Here is a 26,268-nt window from a genome sequence, read left to right as displayed (position 1 = left end):
TATACATATATATATATATATAAGTCTTCGAGTCGGCCATTATTAGCGGATTCATTCGCCCGCCTGGATTTGGGATAATCAGCAACCATCTCATCTGCAGAGCGTTTTTCCAGTGCGCGGAGTTTTCACCATGCTGTGGCTCACTCACAGACTCCTGCTGCTGTCTAACCCCCAGCAGTCTTATGTGCTATCACTTTGTATGAATAATAGGACGAAGAGAGGAAATACAATACACGCACGAAAGTGGCCCAATGTATTCAGATTTTCACAACTGTTACCAATTTTCCTACTATTGTTTACATTCACCATGCTTGCTCACATGTAATTCATCTACTCAAATAGAAATATTATTGTCAGATCCTCGATCGTCTAGAGGACCGAGTCATCGGCGAGCTTTGGTCCAATTTTCGGATGGAGAAGCTTTGGCGTACGTTTGGGGAGCACATTCCTGACTTCGCATATCCGTCGCTTGAGCTCTCCGACGGTGTCGTCGCCGCACACCCTTACAGTGTACTCTTTGCCACTCCACTTCACCGTCAGCGTCAACTCCTCGTCCATCGATCGACGGCGATGAAGACGATGCCTCAGCCGCCATTGCAAACGGTCGGCAGCGGAGAGAAGAAAATGCTCACTTGGTAATTAAAGAGCAGGCAACTACTTACTAACATCGAAACTACGAGTACACAGCATGACTCTCGTTTGTGGCTAAAGAGTCAACACGAAGTTCACGTTTTGCTATTTAAAGAATTCTGTTGTACCCATAGTCTTGATGGCTTGAACTTCCTCATTTTGTGAATAGTCGGTCTTTCAACAAATAATATTGGCAAGTCACCAAGGTGAACAGAGTCGTCATTACACGAGCACAATACAATGGACTTGCCTTGTGCGTCTTCAATGCCTTGAAGCTTAAGAATGTCGTGTTTTTCTTTGCAAGTGTATATCATCTCTAGCCATTCCTTAGCAATCTCCTGAGCCTTGACTAAGTTGTAGTATTGCGGTGGCAGCATTCCTTGAAATTGGTCCTTTTAACAATTTCCAAAATCTCGTATTTTGCATGCGACAAGTATAGATGGGACAAGGTACTGTTTTATAAGAATTCAGATTGACATTAATTTAGTATCGGGCAATAATCATTCCTTTATTTTCTTTCTCCTTTAGATATAATTGTGTAAGTGATTGAGCTTAAATCTTATAATTAAACATAATTATTGACCAAGTTAATCCTGATAAATTTTGATTGAAGAAGGCGATTAGTTGATTTGAGTATATAGCATTGATCACTTCTCGTAGAGCTAGGGTTTTTTGCAATTCTAGGGTTGAAAAAGTCTTCCAAGTGTCAAAGTGTGGCAATTGCAATTTACTTTTTAATTTTTTAAAGTATTGACAAGATAATAAAATATTTTTAAAAATTAATTATTTAAAACTCACTAATTTAAATATTATTAATATACTTAATTTTTGTCATTAAAAAACAAAATACATAATGAGTATTTTAATATAACACTTTATTCGTAAGATTTTTTTTTTTTTTTGTAGAAAAATAAAGTAAAATATTTCATTAGAAGCTACCTTATTTTATTTTGAAAATGTTATCCGCACATTGTGCCATCTAATGTACCAGTTTTACATTGATATATTAAATTATATATCTAATTAATATAAATGTGCGATATATTAGAAGATGTTTTATTTCATTTCAAAAATGTTACTTGTACTTTCTATCATCCAATATAATACTTTTGCATTAATATATTGTATTGTATGTTTAATTAATATAAGTATATAATATATTAAAAAAAAATTAGTGTACTAAATTGAGTGTGCAAGTAATATATTTTTTTTATTTTTGTTTCTTTTCTTCTGAATAAATAGAAAAAAAATTAAATGCTCGGTAGGAAGCAAAGCGAAGAAGAGAAAAGGGCATTATATTGAGTGAGTGAGAGAGAGAGAGAGAGAGAGAGAGAGAAGGCAACTTCGTCTTCAAGAATGGTGGTGGGGGCAGCGGCCGTCCGGCGTCGTGCCCTGACCTTGACGGACGCGGCGGTGGAGAGAATACGGCACCGCGAACGTCCGTTTCTCAAGCTCCGCGAGAGGGCCTGCGGCTGCAACGGCTTATTCTAAACCCTCAACTACGCAGGTTCGAATCTGATTCCAAAATACCCTAGGAACTTCGAGTTTTGGATAAGTACATATTCTCTCCCTCCTTAAACTACGATGGTTTTCTGTTTAAAATCCATGAACGAAAATGGTGTCACAAATTGGCCCTCCAGGGTGGAACGAATTTGTTCTGGTGGAGAGAGGTTTAACATATTGTAATTGCAACAGGAGATTCCGGCGAGAAATTCATTTATTTCCTTGAAGTTTGGGATTTAACTTTTGTTTTATTTCCAGTGGGGCTGTATCCGTACTGAATTGCTACCTTTTGACCCCTTTTCCTCTTATTTATGGAATGAAGAAGTTTTGTGTGGGCAACGTGGATAAAGAGTTTGTGTTTCATTGAAATTAAGTTTACATTTTTAGTCGACATGGTCATAGCAATTCAAACAACAGTTTTCTGTTTTTCCAAACCACCACATGTAAAAAATTTGCAAACCACCACATGTTTAGTCGACATGGCTATACCCTAAATTTGTTCTGTCTCTTTGGAGGTTGCTGTGGTCATACTAACTCCAACCAAATTGCAAACTTAGAGCTTCTGTGTGTAGGTGTGCTCATCAGTTGCAAGACCTCTTAGTTGTATAAATCTACACTATAGATTGGTAAGAACGTGGTGTGCAATCCGGGCAAGTGTAAGTGGAAGATTTGGATTTGGGCCTAGGATGGATCCCGACCTAGAAACTATTTTGTTTGATAGGATACCAACATGAAACACTGCTGGTAGATCAATATGTTAATGACACCATACAACAACAACAACATATCCAGCCTTTATCCCACTATGTGGGGTCGGCTACATAAATTCTAGACTTCCATGTATTTTTGTCTTTTATCATATCTTCTTGATGTCCATACACTGCTGGTAGATCAATATGTTAATGACACCCTGTTGAAAAATAAATATATTCATAAATTCCAAAACTTCACAAAGCATTGCTAAGGTGATACAGTCATAAGTCTATTTTTGGGAAAAGATAAAGAGCTCAAGAATATGCCATCTGTAAAGTCAGTTATTCTCTTGTTGTAAAAGGTACCTTATTTTCATAAACTTTATGATTGGTGCATCTATTTTGGCATTCCTATTATTTATTGAATCTAGTGTTCTTGTTATGATTCCTTTTCCCTAATTTTGTTCGTTTAAGATTTTTGTTTATGAGTGTCAAATTTTTTCCTACCTTTTTCAATCTTCTTTTCTGATCTTCTATACTTAAGGAACATGTTGACAATTTTTCACTGGTGTTTGTATAATTGCTAGTACTAATATTTTTCACTGATGGAACGATGAAGGCTTCGGGTACTAGCGAACCTAGGGACACAGAGATCATCCACACACAAATAGCACATGGATTCCCACTTTGTTGCACTAGAGTCAAGATGCAGAAGCCACACACTATGTCTTACTCACGCAATTGACAACTATCTGCCTGTACTACTTGCTGTAATTCTCTGAAAGGGCCGGCTATTTGCAAACGAGAAGTTCAAGCTACTCAAAACAGTGATTTCAACCCTCTCTTTCATTATTGCTCTCTCCATCTGTGAGTGTTGGGCAGTTAAGAGAGTTGTGGTTGACTGGTATTGTTCTATCTATTTGTGGCATCCCACCACCAAGTTATCTGCAGGTTGACAATTGGAGCATGTAAAGCACCTCACAACAATCTTAATTGGCATTCAGTTGGTCACTGTATGGTTTCCATGGACACAAAACATTTTGAAATTTCGTGAACAGTTTTTCTTTTGCGATCAGACTGAGATAAAGTCACAACAATTGGGACTCACAAGATAACAACTAAAGATACTAGTCTATGCATTTTAGTTTTGTTAACAATTCTATAACACAACCCTACCTTCTTGTTTTTACAAATCATCGAGGCAACCATCTCTTGTTTTGGCTCTTCATATTTATTCTTGACTGTCCTGGAAAACATTTTTAGGATGTTCTATTTTTTCTTTGAATCCTGCAGCAGCAAGGAGCACCCAGTTGTTATTTAGCTTCCAGGAAGACCAGGTTGTAGCATTGCTGTGGCGATGTTCCTTGAAATTGGGCCTTTAACAATTCCCAAAAATTAGTCTCTTGCAGGTGGCGAGTAAGGATGGGACAAGGTACTGTTTCATGGGAATTTGGATTAACCAAACGCTTACATTGATTTAGCATCGTGCAATGATCATTCCTTTATTTTCTTTCTCCCATAGGACAACTGTGTAAGTTGGCCGAGCTTAGATCTTGAACATAATTCTTGAGCTAGTTAATCGTGGTAAATTTTTATTGAAGAAGATGATCATTTACCACCTATCTTCATGTTAAGCTGGTTTTACTGAACTACAATTTCGATTTACATAAAGTTAATTGCGCTTGCCTCTTAGAGCACTTTGTCTTGTCAAACTTTATTTCCATTTCTTACTTTATCATTGTTGGTTTACATCTTCAGAATCCTGCTGGATCGGCTTCTTGACATTGAATAGAAGAACCAAGATATGGTGATGGAGGGCATGGAGGTGCTGAAGATGCAGAAGATCATTCTCGAGAATGGTGTATTTCAAGAGATGCAAGCAGTGAAGGAGTATGATATTGTTAGGTTAACTGATACTCAAATGGGGGTAATTGTTTTAGTACTTTCCTTTCTAACTATTGAGCGGTTAATTCTCTTCTCTTTTGTTTACTTGGTTTTTCTGCATGTAGAGTATGCCTATTATTTGTGTGATTAGTTGATTTGAGTATATAGCATTGATCACTCGTTGTAGAGCTAGGGTTGAAGAGGTCTTCCAACTGTGACAGTGTGACTGTTGTAATTTACTTTTTAATTTTGTAGGTAATTTTTTTTAAAAGTATTTGACAATTAACAATTTTTTTTAGGAAATTAATTATTTACAGGCCATGAGTTTAAATATTGTTAATATAGTTGATCATCAACTTGTACAAAGGTATGGTTGCAGCAGTGGTGCCGAGAATTTTGAAGAAGGGAGGTGCACTCGCATCCATGCAAGTTCTTGCACGCCTTACCATTAGAATCAGTGTCGGCAGCGGGTTTGGTGTCGAAGCAGAAGCAATTCCAAGGGCACAAATCATCAAGAACTTGGAATAGGAATTCAGAGGAAGATAAGAGTAGTGGTGTGAAGATTAATTCATCTACCAAGCCTGAACGCCATCGCATCAAAAGGGTTGAAGGGAAAAAGGAAGTTTGCCAAGCTTGGTTTTCTAGAAATTGCGTGCATGGTGATGAAGATTTCCAGTAGTTGCATGCTTGGTTCTATGGCAGTGGCTTCTCACTACTTGCAAAACTTAATGGACATAGCGACATTGTCATGGGCATCGCACTTCCTTCGAGCTCTGACAAGCTGTACTCCGAAAATAGGGACAAGACAGTGTGTATTTGGAACTACCACACAGGTAGGGCAATGAACCACCCCCATTTACACAATGCTTGTTTTGATAAATTTTCAAATGATGCTTGTACATGTACTTCAATTTTGTATTTTTTTTTCCACTTTAAATGGGGCTAATTGGGAACCACCTGTTTACATCCCTGCATGCAGGGCAATGTGTTGATGCGATGGACATGTCGAGCAAGGTTTGTTGTTTGAAGAGTGAAGGCCCTTGGCTATTTTTGGGCTCGAAGAATGTAGTCAAGGCTTGGGGGATCGCTAAGGAAGGAGATCACTTGGAGATGATCAACACTTACAAAGAAGAACATGTCCTTAAGCTTCGGCGCATTGAAAACACACAAGGCAAGCCCATCATGTTGTGCTTGTGTAACGACAACCTTGTTCGCTTGTATGACTAGCCGTTAGTCGTTAAAAAAGGCCGACTATTCGCAAAACGAGAAGTTCGAGCTATCAAACCTGCGGGTACAACAAGACTCTTTAAACAACAACACGAGAAGTTCGTGGCTAAAGAGTCAACATGAACTTCTCATTTTGTTGTTTAAAGAGTCCTGTTGTATCCTTAGTTTCGATGGCTCAGACTTCTCGTTTTGCGAATAGTCGGTCTTTCAGCGAATAATGGCAAGTCATACAAGCGAACAGAGTCGTTGTTACACGAGCACATCAAGATGGGCTTGCCTTGTGCGTCTTCAATGCCCTGAAGGTTGAGGATGCCGTGTTCTTCTTTGTGAGTGTCGATCATCTCCAAGTGATCCCCTTCCTTAGCCGTCCCTCAAGCCTAGACTAAGTGGTATTAGATTGCGATATTAGGTAGGAGTAGTTTTGAAAGAGTTTTATCAAGCCCTACATACATGGCACTAAACATTGCAATTGCAGGAGCCATTCGCACTGTTTTTTTTCCTTGTACTTTATTGTTTTTACAAATTATCGAAGCAACCATCTTTTGTTTTTGCTCTTCATATTTATTCTTACCTGTCCTGGAAAACATTTTTATTTCCAATGGGGCTGTATTACACCATACTGAATTGCTACTTGTTGACCATTTTCTATTCTTTATGGAATCAAGAAGTTTTGAGTGGGCAATGTGGATAAAGAGTTTGTGTTTCATTGAAATTAAGTTTCCATGTTTAGTCGACATGGTTATAGCAATTCAAACAACAGTTTTCTATTTTTCCAAACCACCACATGTAAAAAAATTGTCTTTGCAGCAAGCCTTTGATTTAATTGGATACATACACACACATATACCTGGTTAGATGTTATGTGGAGTGTTTTAGATGGCTTACTTGTCTAATTGATGATATTAGTGGTCTATTGAGCTTTTTCTTTTTCTTTTCCCTCTTTTTTCAGGGAGAGAAATTTACAGTTTTCTACTTTTCTCTACAAGTAAAATAGAGTTCAGTTGAGCAATATATATATATTGACGCAGCGTGTAGCGCGTGTGTGAAAAAAACACACCAAAATAAATTCTTGAAAAAACAAACTTCAATGGCCAAAGCTTGGCTTTGAAGAAGACGCAAAAATAAAACTGTTTTGTTAAGAAAACCCAAATAGGTTGCTGAAATTTGATTGAGAAAAACTTGATTACAAACTCTAGATCCTAGGCATATTTATAGTATTTAGCTAATCCAAATCCATCTAATATTTGTAAACAAAATCCAACTAGAATCCTAATAGAAATAAATCCTAAGTAAAAGTTAACTAGAATCCTAATAAAAATAAAACCCTAATCAAATATGAAGTAGAATTCTAAATGAAGTAGAATCCTAAATCAAGTAGAAACATAAAGTAGAATCCTAAATCAAGTAGAATTCTAAATCTTAAGAAGTATTAAAATATTATTCCGGCGCTACTATTCCGGTGATACTGTTCCAGTTTGGTCGAGTCGAACTTGGTCCGAGTCTTGATTGGTGACCGCATCATTCACCTCCACTTGAGAAAAAATTCGATCTCGAATTTTGATTCGAGTAGGACAAATTCATGTTCGGTAAGTACAAAGAGAGATTAGCCACATTGAATGTTTAAAAATACCCATATAATTAGGCAAATCTACAACATAAGCATTGTCATTGGTCTTCTTTGGAATCTTGTAAGGACCATACTTCTTTGGTTTGAATTTGTTCTGCTTTCCTGCTGGAATCCGTTCCTTCTTCAAGAATATCATGATTTCATCTCCAACCTCAAATACTTTGTGCTTTCTATGCTTGTAAGCTGTCGCCTTGTACTTCTTATTTGTGCAACTTTTGCTTGGCATCTTCTTGAACCGCTTGAATTTTTCTGCTAAGAGAACATGAGCAAAGACATTCATCCCCCTCTTAGCCTTATCTTCGTTAGCATGGGTCCAATCATCGCCATGTTTGTTGCCCTCTACCTCCATTGTATTATTACTGTTAGATTGAGAACATTGAACATTCCATTTTGAGCGCTTTTCTAATTTGGTAATCTTATCACAGGTTCTTCTCCTTTCATAAGCTTTCTTAATTTTGACTCCTCAACAGCTTCTGAATTCATCTGTAGATTTTTCTTGTCTGGAGAAGCATTCTTTGCAATTGTTTCGAATAAAGGCTTATTCCATGACTACTAGTAGTCTCTCCATCACTTAAAATATTGATGCTTGAATCCCTCCTTTGGTGTAAGCACTTGATCAGCTATGGTAGCAGCTGTTACAACATTCTTAGTTTCGAAATCTAATTTCAGATTAATATCAAAAGCAGTTGCACTATCCGAGTTAATTAGCCTGGGAGATCCAACACCCCTATCCACAAAGCGACCCATGTGACCATCTTGTTTTTGCAATCGCAAAGGTGAATATGTTCCTATTGCCTTCGATTCAACCATGCCAGAGCTTGAACAAACTGTAGAAGAATTTGCTACCATGACATCCATCTCCTTTATAGTCGCATCCCTATCAGAAGAAACACCACCATCCTTGAATTGTGAAGCAATGCCTGAGCCCTCGGGACTAGAAAATACCCTAGTATGAGTCAATAACCTTGGAGTTTCTATCATGTTAGCAGCATAAATCAGACTTGAGTTTGCAAACGTTGAGGTTGCTGGGACAACATAATCTTCAAAATCAAGCTCCAAACTCATCGAAAAGCCATTCTTTAGTTTATTCTCATCGTTGCCCCAATGGTTGTGTTGCTGCACATTCCTCCTAACCCCTTTACCACTAGGATTGGCTATCATACGACCAAGATCATCTTCATCGTCTCTATCATCCATCATTGGTCTTCTAGGATTAATGAGAACAGGATTAATGGCTAGTCTTCCCGGTTTAATGTAGCCGGCTTGATTCACACCATTAGTCCAGTTCCGATTATCCTTAACTTGTTGTAAAATGCTCAATTGGTTGCTGATTCGCTCCAATTGCTACTCCATTGTACGAGTTATTTCCCGTTGTTCTTCGATTGCTCTCTAAACCGCGGGCAGCCCCTGATCACCGTCAAGAGGCTGGTTGTTACCATTACCTTCAAGATTGGCCATCTGATTGGTTGATGAACCGCTCTGATACCACCTGACGCAGCATGTAGCGCGTGTGTGAAAAAAACACACCAAAATAAACCCTTGAAAGAACAAACTTCAATGGTCGAAGCTTAGCTTTCAAGAAAATGCAAAAACAAGACTGTTTTGCCAAGAAAACCCAAATAGGTTGCTGAAATTTGATTGAGAAAAACTTGATTACAAACTCTAGATGCTAAGCATATTTATAGTATTTGACTAATCTAAATCCATCTAATATTTTGTAAACAAAATTCAACTAGAATCCTAATAGAAATAGATCCTAAGTAAAAGTTAATTAGCTAATCAAACATGAAGTAGAATTCTAAATCAAGTAGAAACATGAAGTAGAATCCTAAATCAAGTAGAAACATAAAGTAGAATTCTAAATCAAGTAAAATTCTAAATCTTAAGAAGTATTAAAATATTGTTCTGGCGCTACTATTCCGGTGATACAGTTCCGGTTTGGTCGGGTCGAACTTGAGCCGAATCTTGATCGGTGATTGCATCATATATATATAGAGAGAGAGAGAGAGAGTTCAGCTAAACGAAAGGGCATATATAAGCTCCCCCCGTCTCCCCCAAAATAGATTAATGGAATGTAAGTTCTACTAATGGGAGGGTTAGCATGTATTGCACCCACCTATGTCTTACTTGATAATGAGCCTGGTTTTAGGTTGTGCTGTATGGGGCTTATCTGTATTTGTAGCTCAATTGATCTCAATTACTATATGACTGAGTGAACTATGACTCCACTAAAAAGTGAAGGATCTGCTAGTTTGCACTTTGGTATGTTGCGTAATGGTAGGTGATACACTTTTCAGGGATTTTCTGCAAAGCAATTAGTCCTATGTACAAAAGGAAGATCTCTATTTGATCCCACATTATGTTCATGAGTTTAGTTTGCTTTGTTATGACTAAGTGTGGATTCAATTGTAAAAGCCTTGACAGATTAAGCGCTTTCTTTGGGATTTGAGGTGCTTGAATTATTACATCCTGATAATCTAGGGTAATCATACGCCTTGTGCTTGTGAATGGCTTCAAGCTATACCCTAGATTTGTGCTGTCTCTTTGGGGATTGATATCTTCATCATTACTCCACCCAACTTGCAAATATAGAGCTCCTGTGTATAGGTATGCCCATCAGTTGCACAACCTCTTTTTTTGTATGAACCCACACTATAGATTGGTAGAAATGTGATGTGCAGTCTCTCCAAATGTAAGTGGAAGACTTGGATTTGGGCCTAGGTTGAACCCCAATGAAGAAACAAAACCTAGTTTTTTTTTTTTTTTATTATCCAATTGACACCAATGTTTTTGTTTGATTGGATACCAACACGAAACAGTACTGGTAGATCAATATTTCAATGTTTCTATTTAAACATAAAATGATTTATGAAAAATTGCCAAAATTTTATGTAACATTGCGTGATATAGGCATAAGTTAATTTTAGAGAAAAGATAAAGAGCCGAAGGATATGCCATATGTAAAGACATTTATCCTCTTTGTTGTAAAAGGTGCATTCTATAAACTTTGCAATTGGTGCATCTTTTTCTTGCAGTCCTATTATTTATTGAATCTAGTATTTTTTATGAATATTTTCTCCAAATTTAATCATTTAAACCTTTTGTTTATGATTGTCAAATCTTCGTGTACCTTTATCAATATTCTTTCTGAATCTGTATTTTAGGAACATCTTGACCATTTCTCACTGTTGTTAGTGTTTCTTTTCTTTGGTTGCAAGGGAAAAAAGGGGAAAGCCAAGTAACTGGGGACACAACATGCTGCCACTTGGTGGGGGTCAGCACACTAGCCATGCAGAACATCTAGGAAAACCCTTGTTAAGAACCATCCAAGGCAGCCATCAGCAATTTTGGTAAGTTTTGATATGTTATCTCATAATTAAACCTTATGTGCATTTGGAATCAGACATACTTGGAGTTACTAAGATTGATTTGTACTAGATCAATTTTTCTCTTATATTAAATTTACTTCAAATTGATAACTTTGGCTGTGTGTAAAACGGAGTGTGTTTTTTTGAACACGTTGAATTATTTAATCAACAAGTTTGGATAAAATTTAGGTAGGTCTTTAGTTTTGTTTCTAGACATTTGTATATGTTTGTAATTTTTCTTTTCTGGTTTGTGTTATTGACATGTTTAAGAAAGAATCATGCTTCCATGTTAACTAAAAGAAGTAAATTGAAATGAGAATTTCATTCTTTGCCCAAACTAAGCAGCCATTACACTGTAAGAAAGGGCGGCATGTTTCCACCTTGTACTGTAAGAAAAGGTGATTCACAAACTTCCTTTCTCCTTCCAAAAGATGCTTCTATTGAGGCTTCATTATTTATTTCTCATCAATGACAAACCATAGTGCATTTATCCTGTGAGGATGCGTTCCTGAATTAATCTGAATTCATCAATTATCCATTAATGTTACAGGGTTAAAAAATATTTTCCTGAATTAAAACTCTGATTCCAAAATACCTTTCCTTGGTTAAAATTCTGGTACCACAACTGTAAAAGCCTGCCTAAAACATCCTGATAAATTATTCAATTAGGTAGTGTTTGTTAACCTAGATATAGACCGGAAAAAGTAAGATATGGAAAGCATCCCAGACAAAAGTGTTTTTCATTGTATTTGTTAAATTTATTTGGAAAAAAGTCATGTGATTTCTTATCTTAGACTTTCCAGATAAATTTATCTCTTCTCCCCATTCGGATAAATTATCTTAGACCTTACAGATAAGTTATCTTGATACAACCTTATTTTACTCATTTTAACAAATACTACCTTAATAAATTTTGGGGGATGAAGGCTTCTTCTTTTATTGTATATAATTTTCTAAAATCATCAACTCCTCACACCCCTGATTTTCCTGCTCCTTTTTCAAGTCCTCTTTCAAACAATTTTCAGGAAATATATTTCTTCAGGGAATAGACCCTTTACATTTTTTTTTTTTTTTAAACAAAATAATTCAAATTAAATCAAGCATCACAGTACAGAAATTACCAAAAAAAAAATTCATGTATTGAAATATTTTTTGCAAAAATATGAAATTATGAATAGAAAGGTAGAAGCATTTACCTAATGCCAGTTTAGTGCACATTTACTATTACCAAGTTTTTGCTAACCTGATATACATTATTGTTCATTATTAAATCTAAATTTTAATAAAATCTAAGGATTTTAGGATTTTTTTATAGAAAAATAGTCTTTAATCTATTTTCCCCTTTATTTTCATTTTTTGTACTCTCTTTGCTTAAACCTGGTGTGATCGGATTTTCATATCGGGTCGGGTCATGGGCTTCAACCCCTGTCCTTTTTCATCTGGGGGAAACCCACTTGAGTTTCATCTTCACGGGGACAGGCAAGGGAGAGAGGAAGAGATAGGGGAGAGAGGAGAGAAGGGGGAAGGTGCCAGTACTCCAACAAGAGCAAAGAGCCTCCACCAGTGGATTCGAAGGGCAATACAGCCTTACCTTAGGTCATGCACCACCAATAAGTTCACTGATTTCGCTCTTCACTTGTCATTTATTTCCCTTTCTCGAACAAACTTATTCTCCAGTGAAGAGCAATTTGCTGCCATTTTTCTGTACCCTTATTTAATGCCCTCTGTTAGGCTGCTCTGGTGGTCACCCTATATTGTAGCCACTGCCCTCCTTTTCGGCCGTTGACAGTCTTTTCCATTGCAAAGACATGCGGCATTGTAGAGCTAGGGTTTTATGCAATCCTAGAAGAAGCCCTCATGGGCTTGGTCGCTTGGGTTGAGCTTTATGTATTTGAACCTCTCACTTGTTGGGTTGATTTCTATAGTTGGGCACGACTTGCAATGAATTAGATTAGTTTAATCTGTTGCAAGGTTGATTTGATTGGGCTTACGCCTGGTTAAAAGAGATGAATTGTGCTCAGTTGTGTAAGAAAATTTTATAAGTTTCTCAAATTTTCCTTTTGGTGGTTACAGTCGCGATGGATACACAAAGAGATGACCAGCAGTGCTTCCAAGGTGTCGACAAGTCAGAAAAACAGAATGAACAAGCAGATAAACAAAGAGCTCACCACAGTTCTGATGTTGGCCAAACTCTGGTAAATCCTTCTTTCTCCTTTTTGATCTTCTGTAAGCATTCTTCAGAAATCTCTCTTCTCACTTTCTTTCTTGCTCTTAACTCTGACCTCTCCACCTTCTCCAATGTCCATCTGGTGGGTTGCCTATAATGCCCCACTTGGATGTTTCATCATGGGTAGATTTCTAGGTGAGAGATCTCCAAGTTGGATTCGGTTAAGTATTTATAGAGCTCAATCCTATTGAAACCTGTGATTGCAACATTAAGTGGGAATTCTTGTCCAACTAGTTATCTGTTAGGTTTTACAGTGTTCACACTTACTTATAGAAACATATTTTGGAATATTCTTAAAGGATTGAACAATTGAAAGATTATTATCAATTTTATTTCTCCCTTTCTATGAAGTAGCTGCATTCATTATATGTCTTGCCTTTAAAGATGTTTTTTGACATTAAGGCATCCATCTTTATATAGTTTTCCTGAGGCGGAAAAGGAAAGGAATAGACAAAAAGAGGTAAGAGTTGCATGTTTCAGCCAAATTACTGTCTTAAATCATTTGAATGCATAGATCTAGAAACTGTCAAGGCCCTCATTGTCGCATATCTACTTCTTTGTGAGGTGGCAGAATTTGTTAACTCTCTTTTGTAAATCAAAAAACACCTGTGGAGCTTTTACGGAATGTCTAGAAAGGTGAAGGGACCAAAATTTTGTGCCATCTTCTTTCTTCAATTAGCACAAGAAGGGAAACACTTTAAGATTGACAGAAAGGATACATTGGGCTGCTTGGAAGCACATATTCAAATCTAGCTGAGTTTTATTTGGAGAGGTTTTACTGTATTGGAGAAAACACAAGAATCATTCTATCATTATTGTTTTGTTTCATTTGGCAAGGAAATGGAATTTGGCATGTTATGATAGAAACAAATGAAGATGTTATTCCTTGGTGATGACTTAGGACTTTTACCTGCATTTCATTTGAATATGTTGCCTGCATGAAACAATTTATTGCAAGAACATGCATGCAAGGAACTTGCTCAAGTTGAATGACATGATTGAACATTGCTGGCAGTTCAAATTTCATTGGATAAATATTGAACAGTCCACCTTTTCTGATTTCTGTGAGAATTTCTCCTATAGTGACTAGACTTGTTTGAGAACAAAGCAACGTATCAAGCTTTAATCCCACCATGTGGAATTGGCTATAAGATTTCTAGCCTGCTAGTCATTTCTTTCTATGACCTTATCTTTTGTAAGATCTTTACAATTCATATACCCAAGAGTCTCCCACTAAGTTTTTCTAGTTCTTCCTCTTCTTTGTTTCGCTAATGACTTGTTCCGTTCTATCCACTCTTCTCACATGAGCTTGTATTGACTTTTTTTTTACATGACCAAACCATCTAAATTATGTCTCATGCATTATGTTTTCAATAGGAGGCACTCCAACTATATCACAAATAAACTTATTTTTTTTTCATCTTTTCTTGTATGGCTGCATATCCATCTTAACATCCCCATCTTTGTTGCATTCATATTTTGTGCATATTGGTGATCTACAACCCAACATTCTATGCCATAAAATTTCTACTTGTTTGAGAACAAATCATATCATTCCTTTTATATGTGGATCAACCCATTGGGATTTGCCACTGGTAATGATCTCACTGATCCTGAAATTCGGTTTAAACCCTACTGAGATTATGTATTGAAGATGGTGATTATTAAGAAATCTGATAATGATCTTATGAACAAGATGCTTGTCATTTGTGAACCAACTCTCGTATGCTGGTTTCTTTGCTAAAGTGGCTCTCAAGTTAGATCAGGAAGCTTTACCTATCAGAAGCTATTATATCTCTATTCTAGGCCTAATGATATTATCCCTTGCATGGACTGATGCTGCATTATCTTGTATGGTTTCATGTTTTGTTTGCAACAACGTATCTCTCAAGTTTGCTTCTCTATACATAGACAAGCATGCATGAGAGCAGATTTTTGTTGATATTTCCCTGCTTCTGTATGCATCCCCATTTCTTCCATTTGCCTATCTTTTTCTTCTTTTGATCTTCTATTAAATTTATTCTCACCGTGGCAATTTTGTCTTCAGAGGATACCTCAATTGATCCACCGTCACCATCATGAATCATATTTCACCAAAAGTATGACTACAGCAGTAGCTAGAGTTTCAGAAAGGAGGCTGTCACCTCCTCATTGGCTATCCAAAGCAGGACCGGTGAACATTGTTTGTGCCTTTTGGCTTGAGGGGAGGTGCAATCGCCATCCATGCAAGTTTTTGCACGCCTTACCATCAGAATTAGTGTCGGCATTGCCATCCAAGCAGAAGCAGAAGCAGAAGCAAGGCCACAAATCAAGAAGTTGGCACAGGAATCTGGAGGCAGACAAGAGTGGCAACGAGATTAATTCATCTTGTAGCGGAGAAGGTGGTAAGAGACGGGAGGTTTGCCAATCTTGGCTTTCGGCTGGGAATTGCTTGCACGGTGATCAAGACTGCAAGTACTTGCATTCATGGTTCTATGGCAATGGGTTCTCACTGCTTGGAAAGCTACAAGGACACAGTGAGGCTATTACAGGTATTGCCCTTCCTTCTGGCTCCAACAAGCTTTACTCGGGCAGCAAGGACAAAACACTGCGGGTGTGGGACTGCCACACAGGGCAGTGTATTAATGTGATTGACATGTCGGGTGAAGTTGGGTGTTTGACTAGCGAAGGCCCATGGGTATTTGTGGGCTTGGAGAATGCAGTCAAGGTGTGGAACACTCAGAGACCATCATCAGCATCTGAAGTGTTGACCCTTCCTACTGGACCTGTTCCTATTGGGCAAGTTCATGCCATAGACGCCATTGACAATATGCTTTTTGCAGGCGCAGAGAATGGCACCATACTGGCATGGAAATTCCGGTCTGAAATTGAAATCCCTGAATCAGCCACATCTCTCAAGGGCCATAGTCGTGCTGTTACTTCTCTTATTATTGGAGCAGGGATGCTCTACTCTGGTTCCATTGACAACACCATAAGAGTGTGGGACGTGCGTAACTTGCTCTGCGTCCAAATGCTGGAAGAGCATGCCGGCGCAGTGATGTCTGTTCTTTGTTGGGATCGCTATATGTTGTCGGCTTCTCTGGATGGGACAGTCAAGGCGTGGGGCATTGCCAAGGAAGGGGATCTCTTAAAGACGATCTACTCTCATCAAGAAGAACAAGGTGTTCTTAAGCTTCGTGGCATCGAAGATGCACAAGGTAAACCCATTTTGTTTTGCTCGTGCAACGATAACTCTGTCCGCTTATATGACTTGCCATCTTTTGCTGAAAGAGGCCGGCTGTTTGCTAAACAAGAAGTTGGAGCTATCCACGCCATGAGCCCAACTGGTCTTTTCTTCACCGGTGATGCATCGGGACAAATAACTGTGTGGAAATTAGGTTAAATCAAAGAGTTGGAAGATGATGATGATGATGATGATATGCCTTGCAAAGACAAAGAGAAGTTGATTAGATTGAGAAAATTAAAGATGGATTGTATCTTTCGTATTTGACTCTTTATATTATAGTTTCTGATTTAGTAACCTCTTGTTCGTAATATGAATAAAGTGCAAATGAAAGGTTTTTTAAATTATTTTTGTGACTTGTAATTATTATAAAAAAAAAAAAAAGACACAGTCTGGAGATTTAGTATAATTTTTAAAGTTATTTTTTAATGAAAAAATTAATTTATTTTTTGAATTTTTAAAGATTTTAAAAAAAGCCTCAAATATGTAGGTTTTCAAGTTTAAATTGTATTATTGTAAGATATACTAAATAAGATCTAAGCGTGATAATTTATAAACAGGGGACTTAGTAAAGATTGATGGTGATTTAAGTAATTTTTAATAAAATTAAAGTAAATAAAAAAGTCAACAATAATGTCTAAGCAGTAGACGTGAGCATTGGATTGGTTTGATTATTAAATTAATTAAAATATTAAAATTGAATAAATTAAAGTTGTTTAAACATTTAATTAAATAAATTAAAAAATCAAAAAATAAAGAAATATAAAAAAGTAAATCGATTGAAAAATTAAAAAAAACAAACAAATTGAAAAAAAAAACAAACTTAACAAACAAAAAAAATTCAAAAAATAAAAAAGTTTTATTTCAATTAAATAAAAATAATTAAAATTATTAAATTTAATAATCGAATCAAATTAACATTTAATTAAAACTGTATCAAATCAGCAGTTTCATCGATTTAATTTGATTATTTTAATTAAATTCAACTTTTATACACTCATACTTAATAGGAAAAAAATATTTTTTTTACTTGAATATTTATTTATAATATTAATATTAATATGAGATAAAATATAACGTGTGTGTGTCAAAATGTCACTTGGGGAGAGAGAGAGAGCAATTGAAAGAGATCGATAGAATGGGGGTGAAGAAGAAGAAGAAGAAGAGTAGCGATAGCGACGAAGACGACACTTTCTACCACCGCTACGCCTCCGCCCCACCCCCCTCCACCGACTCCAAAGCCCAATCGAAGCCCTCTGGCGGCGGAAGCGGCGGCCTCGCGCCTTCAAAGTCCACCGTCTACGTCAGCAACCTCGATTACAGCCTCACCAACTCAGACCTCTTCACCATCTTCTCTGCCTTCGGCAAGATCGCCAAGGTCACCGTCGTCAAGGACCGCCATACCCGCCAGAGCCGCGGCGTCGCTTTCGTCCTCTTCGTCTCCCGCGACGATGCGCTCGCCGCCGCCCGCGGCGTCGACGGCAAGGTCCTCAATGGCCGAACCCTAAAGGCCTCCATCGCCGCCGATAATGGCCGCACCACCGAGTTCATACGCCGTAGGGTTTATAAAGACAAAAGCAGGTGCTATGAGTGCGGGGAGGGTGGGCATTTGTCGTACGAGTGCCCGAGGAATCAGTTGGGGCCTAGGGAGCGGCCACAACCTTCAAAGCGGTCCCGGCGCGGCGGAGAAGACGAGAGGAAGGTTTGGGAGGAGGAAGAGGACGATGTTCCGGAGGTGTTTGAAGATGATAATTGGGCGTCCGTGGTAGATACAGGTGCAGACCAGAGGCTATTGACGAGAGATAAAGAGGAGGTTAGGAAGAAGAATGGGAAGAAAACTAAGAAATCAAGCTATTTTAGTGACGAGAGTGACGAGGATGAGTGACTCTGAAGTATCTTTAATTCGGAGCATCTGATCTGAAGGTATGGACTTTTCATTTCGTTTTGTTTGTGTCTGATTCTGCTTTATTTGGTTCTTTATGATGCCAATTCGGTTGCGTACTGTAGATGGGATTCATAAGAAGTTAAATCAGAGAAAATCAAGATTCATAAAATTCATCATTCATGTAATTTTTTCAGTTAAAAGATTCATGTTGGGAATGCAGCAATTATAGTTACTTAAAGAGTACAATTGTCTGGTCTACCTTTTCCCCTCTTGTCTAGCTGAGAAATATCTTTAGCTTGTAATGCTTAAGTTGAAGAGGAATTGGGAACATTTGTAATTAGGATTGAAGGTCAGTGCGTACAGCTTTCTCTGGTTCTAATGTCTAAAAAGCTAGAAGCTGAAACATTCATGTCATCATCTCAAAACTTTGAGAAACATATTCAAGTGATCATCTCATCTGACTGTAAACTGATGCAGAGACAATATTCTGATAGAAAAAAAAATGATGCATATTAACCCAACAACCAGAAGAGATTTACAAGCTGGTTAAGAATATTGACCACATTCATTTGCAATGAGTGAGATCACTGGAGTGCTATATGGTTTACCAAGGCATGCAGACTATTCTTGAAACTTTCATTTGCATTATCCATTTAAGGTAGACCTGTGAACTTTTGCCTCTGAGCTTCTGTTCGTGCTGGTCTGTTCTGTTGGTCACATGATAAAGACAGTTTACCAAATGCGTATGAACCCTGTGGTGCAAAGTTTGATCTGGTTGATGCTTGAGACTGACCTACACACAAATGTACGCCCAATTGCTTGAGAGATACATACACTTGGTCTTCCCTTGCATGGTAAATCATTCAAGTGACATTCTATGAGATGCGCTGAAGGCAAGGGAGCTGTGTGTTTTTATTTTATTTTACTTTTACATAGGAATGGTGTTGGGTTCTAACACACAGGTGGCTCCGGGAGGGAGGTCCCTCAATTCTATTTCTTCATTTCAATATGCAAGTGTTACCTTCCACAAATGATGAGGCTTCAGTGTGAGGATCCATGGGACTAGAATTAATTCCTGTATCACAAGATTGTCTACATTGTTAAGGATGACTGTTGAAAAGAAGAAAAACGAAATTGTGTGAAGATAGTAGTGGCTGTTGGAATAAAAATGTTTGCGGAGGTTATAACTTGTTACTAGTTTGGAAGGAGGCTAGTAAGTTTGTGCTTCATTTTTAAGTGATCAGGTGTTTCAGTTTTGGTGGTGGTTGTTAAACCATTACTTGCATCTTTGTAAGAAAATGGATTTTAAAATTATGCATATGACATTCAAATATAAGGGATCATTGCATGATAAAATGGTAAAAATAAAATTGTGGCTAAGAGTTTGAAGGCAGCCATTTCATGCAATTAATAGGGTCTGTTTTGTCCTGTGTAACAACTATTCCTTCATGTACATTGATTGACTCATCATATGGCTTAGTGGCAGAAGCCACGCAATCCTTTGTTCTTTGTGCGCCACTCCCCCCCAAAAAAAAAAGGTGAAATCTAGGTTTTTTTTTCCCCTTCAATGTATTCAATCAGCAAAATGAGAAGGAAGACCACTGAATGTGGTTAAAAGGATCTCAAAAGTCAAAACAAAGGAAAAAAAGGAGTACAAAAAGTGACCATTACCATTATTGGCACTTGAGCAAAGATACGTTGGGTTCATATTATTGCTCTCTCTTTTTAGTACTCTCTTTTTAGTACCAATAATGACCATGAAGTTACCCATTGTATGTTAAGCATGGATTTGGTAGCTGTAAATTTTCTCAGAGCAAAAAAAAAAACAAAAATATTGCAATTTGAGCACACCAATATAGAGTTGTTTACTCCTTGCTCACCAATATCAGTTATTGCTTTGGAAACATGGTTGGTTGATTTATTTATGCCAATCTTTTGACAGAGGACTTTGCACGGGCCAAAATCTAGTTGTGACCCTAGCTCATGGTGATAACTTCTAACAAAATGTTCGATTTAATTAATGACCCTAGGAGGAAGGGGAAGTAATGACTAGTGGTAGAGGGGAAGCTAGACCTTACACTCATTGAAGAGGGGAATTTTTTTTTTCAATAAACTTGTCAGTAAATCACTTTGTCCTGATTTTCATCTGGCTAGAGTTGGTTGCCTTTCTTGCCTCTATTTTTTGGCATTCTTTCTGAATATGGAATAAGATCTGTACTGGATCTAGGAATTGGCCCTAGGTACAAGCACAATCAGGAACAAAAATGCTTATAGTTGATAAGACTTGAGCAAAGATATATCAGCAGGACAAGTGAATCCAGTCTTTCCCTTCCCTGCTTAAAACCGTGAAGTTGATATCCATACCAACAGGTGATAAAATGACAAAATTTAAGATGCTACTTCCTAGGATTGGTTTTATCGGAATACTGCGGAGGGCATTCACTTGCTTCCTGAGGTGCAGAGTTGATGAATTTACTGACGAGGCTCATGGAAATCTGAAACAGGTTTGGATATTAGTGTTTGTGGCATTTAAAATGTAAATGACAAAGGTTGAGTGAAAAAGATTAAGGTTCATACAGGTTATGAGAAATGCTATAGGATTTCTTGATCAACTAAAAGAGCCGCGTGGCTAGTTTAACACTTCAAGTTGTCTGGATCTCACTTGTTCCAATTTTTTCCTCAGCTTTGTTTTATTTTGTTTATGCTTGACTATTTACTCAGTTTGTGATGGTAAATAATTCTTTCAACTTACTGATCAATCGACGTTCTGTTCAGAAATGGTCAGTTGGTCCCATCAATTGATACTTGCAGAATTTGCTGCTCTTGTGAAGCAAAACCAGTAAGCCTATTTCATCCATTCAAGAGCATGTGAAAGTCATTAAGAACCTGAGATAGCCTGCCCAGTACCTTGTACAATTGGAGGAAAAAGCTATATCCATAATGTGTGTGGAAGATGAGGAGAGATTTCTTTTAGCCATCTCTGTTTTGTTGTAGGGTAATGTACAATGTATATCCCTAAATCTTTCAAAAATAAGCTCTAGGGTCAAGGCATGTTTAAAGAGATACTGCATGTGGCATGGTAAGTTCAAATGGAATTATCATTGTTAGGCCTATATTAATTGCTCCTTGCCCCAGCCTATATCAGGCATCGGAAGGTAGGGTAAGACCATGTTTGATGTTGTTGTTTTGTCATGAAAATAATGTTGATAAAGTAATGTTTGATCATTGGGTGTTCTGATGTGCTTATTAATGTAAAGGCAAGTAATGCATGTTTAATTCAGATTTTATTATTAGTGTTGTAGATTGGCATGATGACTTAACAAGATACTAGGATATTGTTTCTAGGGTATAGGTCGAGTAGTCAAATGAGCCATATGTCAGTGTCAGTACGATGGGTTGTAAGTTTAATTTTCGTCATGTGCAAGAGCTAAAGGCTTAACTTACGATTTACCTTTCTTGACGTAATCGAGAGCACAAACATTAAAGATCGCACAAGGACAATCATCTCAAGATATTATGATATTAAATAATTATTTTTTAAAGTGGCGTAATTATGAAGAAATATTGTGGTTATTAATGATTGTGGTTATAGGATTTCTTGTTTTTGCTTAAATACAACTCTATATTTTTTTTTTTCCGGAAGTAACTCTGCTTTAAGAGCATAATACTACTTTACCAAATAGTACTTTTTAAAAAAGGAAAATAAAGTCACAAATAGGCACTAAGTTCATGACCTTGTAGCTGTTTTGCATGCGAAAAACTTTTCATACAGCTGCCAAATTTACCAGTTGACCAAGTAAAATGACCATATTGCCCTTGTTTTGGTTTAATTGCTAAAACCAAAGCAAGGGCATTATGGTCTTTTTAATTGGTTGGCGGGCAAATTTGTCTATCTACCTCAGCAGCTGCATCATTATTCATCCAATCATCAGAAAATCAACCTGGGTGAAACGAAAAAATGACACATTCAATTATCATAGAAGTGTCGAGATACCATTTACAAACAAGTTAATCTCAAAACCTTCCTTTTTCCCCGCAGCTAAAGACACTACCATCTACTGGGGTGTGCCAACAATAAGACATCAGAAATTTGATCTCTTGAACTTCCACATCTCAAATCAAATCCGCATTTTGGTGATCTCTAGCCTGATTCCTTTGCAGACTATTGAAGTTGAGAATCACTGTGAGCCGATGAGCAGATAAGCTTGAAAGAAAAATACATTTGCAGGGAGGGAGAAGTCAGCTTACCAGCATTTCATGATCCCCCATAATCTCTTCTATCAACTCCTGGAGCAGTTTATCTGCACTGTTGGGAACCAGAGCTGCAAATACTGCAGGTTCCAGTCCTGTAAAGGATCAAGCAATGAGGATAAAGTTTTAACAGTATTTTCATGGAAAATTTTGCATCTTCAGATGGAAGAAACAATGATGGAAAATCTTTCCAAGACAAGCTACAATGAGTTCCCAAAGCTGGTCACTTATCCCTGCTTACTATCATGTATTTAGAATCTATATACATGGCAAGATATATCTAGACTCGGGGTATCATCTTATCATGATGGCAAGATGTCGCGATTGAGTTGAATATTTTCTCTAGTTCTAGGATGAAAATTGCCATATTTTTCTCCGGGGAGAAAATTTTCATCACAAGTTTGGCCAGCCCATGTTCCAAATAATTCGATGTTTTCATTTAATACACACTGCTTGATGCTGAAGCATTTTGTTTTCAATATAAACCAAAACTTAAACCTATTAATATCGAAACCTGATAAGCTATCTAGTACCAGTTTCTGGGAATGCATCGATGAACATCATCATCTCCTCCCCCGTGAGGCCAGATAAGAAGCAAATTCGTGGCACTGATCTTGCAACCTGCAAAGATTGGGATATGTAGTATCATCATAAAGCCATTACTGAACTAATAGCAGAAACATCCATTTTGATCAGAAATGAAAAGGTATTAGAAACCCCTAAAGAGACTTTGCTGATTCACATTGCTTCCTGGAAATGAAAAGGCAAAATGGAAAAATGAAGAAGCCATGCAGGTTAGAAACCTTACCTTTAAAGTATCCAGATTGGGTTGCTTTGTGTTCACAGCCTCCCACAGCGAGCATGTAATCATGTCTTCAGTGCAAAATATAATCTGCAGAATAAAAATCACATGTAGAAATCACGATAAATACTAAGTGTTCGATCTTGTAAGTAAGTAAGAACGATCGGTTGTTAGACAGAATGATAAACAACCATAATGGCCCAGAATGAATTAGAACATGAATCACCAGAAAAAGACAGAATATCAAAAATTCCTGAATGATGTTTACAGGTAGTGTTTCTGGTGGTTGAAACCTTTTTGGGCTCGAATTTTGTATAGGCCTGAGAAAATTCATGACAGGGTCTAGAAGACAAGGCAAAAGAAAAAGACGACAGAAACTTTGAGAACTTGTTGAGCTGTTCTTTACACAGAAGTCATTTTTTTTGGGTGGGGGGGGGGGAGCTGCAATCTGGAAAATTACCTCTAGGAATTCACCATCCAGCTCTTTGAGAAGCTTCTTTATCTGAAACAGGATACATAAATTTAAGGACTAATTACGATAGTTATGAGACCACTTTGTGGTCATAGAATGTGGGAAGTGTGCTTGTGAGAAGTTATTGGTTTGTTCAGTTCGAACGGGATAGTTCCTCAAGAAACTATAACAGGTGTAAAGAGAAAAAGGAAATTCAAGAATGTTGAAACATTCTTGAACGACAAATATTGTCTTTAAAGATGAGATAAAATCCAAAATACTGATAACACAAAGATCATTTAGCATGCAAAAGAAAAAATTACCATTTTTGTTGGAGTAATAATTAGGCTTAGTTATGTGTTTTAGGTATCCAAAAAATCATCATATTTTGTAGATTTTAACCCAAAAAAAGTTTTGAAAACAAAAGTTTTTTCATCCCATCCTTACCAAACGCCCCACCCTCAATGAGTACCGTGAAAAACAATTTAACTGAAAGAAAAACTTAACTGAGGTGATCTGTGCATGTCATCAATAATGCAAAACAATTTGGATCAAACATCAGGTCAGATGGAAAAGGCAGCTCATAGATTATAAAAGTTTACCTTGACAGCTTCCTCCAATTCAAAGCCCAACAACAATAGAACCTGCAAGAAATATAAGAATCCCAGTTCTCAATTTTTGCACAATATGAATCTCATCCTCACCAAAATTGAGAGAGAATCCTGAAATTTCATTTTTCCTCAAATACTGGAAAGTTCATATTTGGTAATATTGATGTCAAAAAACTTTCTATTCTCTGAACATTTTTCATAAATAGAGAAGCAAACAAAATGGAAAAGGCTTATAGAAAGTAGCAGTCTCAATATACATACCACATACCTATATCAAGCATTTACATCTATGCTTCTATATTCTCATTTATATCTATGACCAGAAGGAAGTAAACATTAACTGCAACAAGAGAAAGGAAACATCAATAGAAACTGGCAAAGAACTAACCAGAACTTACAGGTGGGCCGTATTGAGGATCATCATCTTTCAAAGGAACAAACTTGGAATCTTCAATCAACTCAGTAGGAGCCCCTGTAGTGCGATCCAGGTAATTTATAAAAGAAATAACACTCAAAGGAAGTATGGGTATTCAGAGAATATCACATGTAAAGAGAACCATTTTGGTACAATTTAACAACAGCAAAAAGGAGTTGTATGCCAATATAGTACCGACCTATCTACCTAGTTTACTTATTGATCCTTCAGTCATATCTATAAGGAACATTTTCAAGAGATAGTGCCTGCATACAAGGAGGACTAACAAGGCATCACCCTCAATTTCTTTCATTTTAAACAACACTCATTCAAATGTTTTAACTCTTTTGGTCCAAAATCAGGTTGGATTTGAGCCCAAATCCAAATACTTAGGGCAAAATGTTTCCAAACAAATCAATTTTGCAGGATGTGAAATGTCAAAAATTCCAAATAATTGCCATAAATTCATTCACCCAAAGTGCACCCTAACCAAATTGTGCATATATATTGGGGTCATTTTATCACTCAAATACCCGTTTTTAAGTCTATAAATCAATTCTAAGAACTTCAAGAACTCATCTTTTATCCACTTGGGGAACCCATATAAGGGGGACGTGGAAATTGTAAAAATTAACCATATCTCAAATAAAAAATTCGTTTTTAACCCTTTTCCTGAAAAAAAAAACATTTTTAGTCTCTTAAACAAATTAATTGCACTCTATAATCACTTTATCAGTTTTAACCCACTTTACCAGCTATGGACCTTATTAAGATTTTAATGGCAGTAATTGGCTTGGCAAATAGGAAGTATATTTCTTCATCTTGACAATAGACCCAGAAACCAAATTTCAATTTAAAACAAAAGAGAAAAAAATATAAAACAGCTTCTGGATGTTATTTTCCAACCACAATGCTTAGCCCTAGAAGAAACAAACCGCTCAAAAATAATTCAATTGGACTTCCAATACTACTGGCAATAAAATCGTATCAAAAACAACCAACTATGCCAACAGATTGTAGAATCAAAGTCAAGGCAATAGAAATAGGGAAAGTGCGAAGGAAAGCAGACCATCGGAGGATGCTCTGGGAAGGGGCTTGACCGTCATGAAATTGGCAGTTTTTGGAGATGAAAACTTCGAAACATTTGAAACTGCAAATGGGTTTGATGGAACTGAAAGCTTTGGAGAACGCAGGAAAGAGAGGCCTTGAAGGGTGATTGAAGCAGAAGCCATGGCAGTCTCTCTCCGCCCTTTATCCTTCCCTCATTTATAGTTATACTCTTCAGTTTCTATTTGTATTTTCATTCTCTGTTAGGTAAGTGTAAATTTTAAAATAAAAAAATTATATTATATTAATTTTTAATTTAAATTTATTATTTATTATGATCTAAATATAAATATAATTTATATTTATTATATTAATTTAGGGTTTAGAATCTAAAATTTGCTTGTAATTTATAAGTTAAATGTTTA

General features: G+C 36.9%; 4 protein-coding genes across 13 annotated transcripts; 3 read left to right on the top strand and 1 right to left on the bottom strand.

Moving 5' to 3' along the window:
• The first annotated feature begins 1,932 nt into the window (after nt 1–1,932).
• Nucleotides 1,933–16,728, top strand: LOC127796520 (zinc finger CCCH domain-containing protein 48-like). 8 transcript variants are annotated; one of them, XM_052328692.1, is made up of 8 exons: nt 1,933–2,137; nt 4,119–4,257; nt 4,584–4,752; nt 5,077–5,542; nt 5,689–10,913; nt 13,005–13,126; nt 15,206–15,689; nt 15,981–16,728. In XM_052328692.1, exons 6-8 carry the CDS (start codon nt 13,010–13,012, stop codon nt 16,538–16,540), a joined length of 1,161 nt encoding a protein of 386 aa, XP_052184652.1. In that variant the 5' UTR covers nt 1,933–2,137; nt 4,119–4,257; nt 4,584–4,752; nt 5,077–5,542; nt 5,689–10,913; nt 13,005–13,009; the 3' UTR covers nt 16,541–16,728. The 8 variants fall into 8 exon arrangements, with proteins under 8 accessions (XP_052184652.1, XP_052184647.1, XP_052184644.1 ...); XM_052328687.1 differs by having other exon boundaries at nt 1,934–2,137; nt 5,689–6,345; nt 10,791–10,913; nt 15,206–16,728; XM_052328684.1 differs by having other exon boundaries at nt 1,934–2,137; nt 5,689–6,345; nt 10,782–10,913; nt 15,206–16,728.
• LOC127797000 (zinc finger CCCH domain-containing protein 63-like) lies at nt 4,630–5,936 on the top strand. Its single transcript, XM_052329394.1, has 3 exons — nt 4,630–4,730; nt 5,412–5,542; nt 5,689–5,936. The coding sequence occupies exons 1-3, from the start codon at nt 4,630–4,632 to the stop codon at nt 5,934–5,936; spliced, it is 480 nt and encodes a 159-aa protein (XP_052185354.1).
• Nucleotides 16,729–17,475: 747 nt separating the features above from the next.
• On the top strand, nt 17,476–22,912 carry LOC127796521 (U11/U12 small nuclear ribonucleoprotein 31 kDa protein). Of its 3 annotated transcripts, none has more exons than XM_052328695.1 (2): nt 17,476–18,304; nt 22,428–22,912. In XM_052328695.1, the coding sequence occupies exon 1, from the start codon at nt 17,520–17,522 to the stop codon at nt 18,264–18,266; it is 747 nt and encodes a 248-aa protein (XP_052184655.1). In that variant the 5' UTR covers nt 17,476–17,519; the 3' UTR covers nt 18,267–18,304; nt 22,428–22,912. The 3 variants fall into 3 exon arrangements, with proteins under 3 accessions (XP_052184655.1, XP_052184653.1, XP_052184654.1); XM_052328693.1 differs by lacking the exon at nt 22,428–22,912 and adding an exon at nt 21,042–21,491; XM_052328694.1 differs by lacking the exon at nt 22,428–22,912 and adding an exon at nt 19,229–19,460.
• Nucleotides 22,213–26,062, bottom strand: LOC127796523 (uncharacterized). The gene is made up of 8 exons (XM_052328696.1): nt 25,866–26,062; nt 24,780–24,853; nt 24,373–24,414; nt 23,780–23,821; nt 23,326–23,409; nt 23,051–23,138; nt 22,515–22,612; nt 22,213–22,428 (listed from the first exon to the last, which is right to left on the bottom strand). The coding sequence occupies exons 1-8, from the start codon at nt 26,026–26,028 to the stop codon at nt 22,408–22,410; spliced, it is 612 nt and encodes a 203-aa protein (XP_052184656.1). The 5' UTR covers nt 26,029–26,062; the 3' UTR covers nt 22,213–22,407.
• Nucleotides 26,063–26,268: the final 206 nt, after the last annotated feature.

Source organism: Diospyros lotus, chromosome 3 (genome assembly GCF_014633365.1).
Source record: "Diospyros lotus cultivar Yz01 chromosome 3, ASM1463336v1, whole genome shotgun sequence".
Classification (NCBI taxonomy): Eukaryota; Viridiplantae; Streptophyta; class Magnoliopsida; order Ericales; family Ebenaceae; genus Diospyros; species Diospyros lotus.
Note: the sequence above shows the minus strand (reverse complement) of the source record. Positions and strands in the feature narration are given on the sequence as shown.

Bases quoted from the DNA above. Each gene is read 5' to 3' on its own strand.
- LOC127796520 (XM_052328689.1), top strand. From the start codon at position 13,010: ATGGATACACAAAGAGATGACCAGCAGTGCTTCCAAGGTGTCGACAAG. The intron at 13,127-15,205 runs GTAAATCCTTCT...TTTTGTCTTCAG, and splicing joins CTGATGTTGGCCAAACTCTG to AGGATACCTCAATTGATCCA.
- LOC127796523 (XM_052328696.1), bottom strand. From the start codon at position 26,028: ATGGCTTCTGCTTCAATCACCCTTCAAGGCCTCTCTTTCCTGCGTTCT. The intron at 24,854-25,865 runs GTCTGCTTTCCT...ATCGCACTACAG, and splicing joins TCCCAGAGCATCCTCCGATG to GGGCTCCTACTGAGTTGATT. The intron at 22,429-22,514 runs GTAAGCTGACTT...CAACTTCAATAG, and splicing joins TGGGGGATCATGAAATGCTG to TCTGCAAAGGAATCAGGCTA.
- LOC127796521 (XM_052328695.1), top strand. From the start codon at position 17,520: ATGGGGGTGAAGAAGAAGAAGAAGAAGAGTAGCGATAGCGACGAAGAC.
- LOC127797000 (XM_052329394.1), top strand. From the start codon at position 4,630: ATGGTGATGGAGGGCATGGAGGTGCTGAAGATGCAGAAGATCATTCTC. The intron at 4,731-5,411 runs GTTAACTGATAC...GTTCTATGGCAG, and splicing joins AAGGAGTATGATATTGTTAG to TGGCTTCTCACTACTTGCAA. The intron at 5,543-5,688 runs GTAGGGCAATGA...CCCTGCATGCAG, and splicing joins TATTTGGAACTACCACACAG to GGCAATGTGTTGATGCGATG.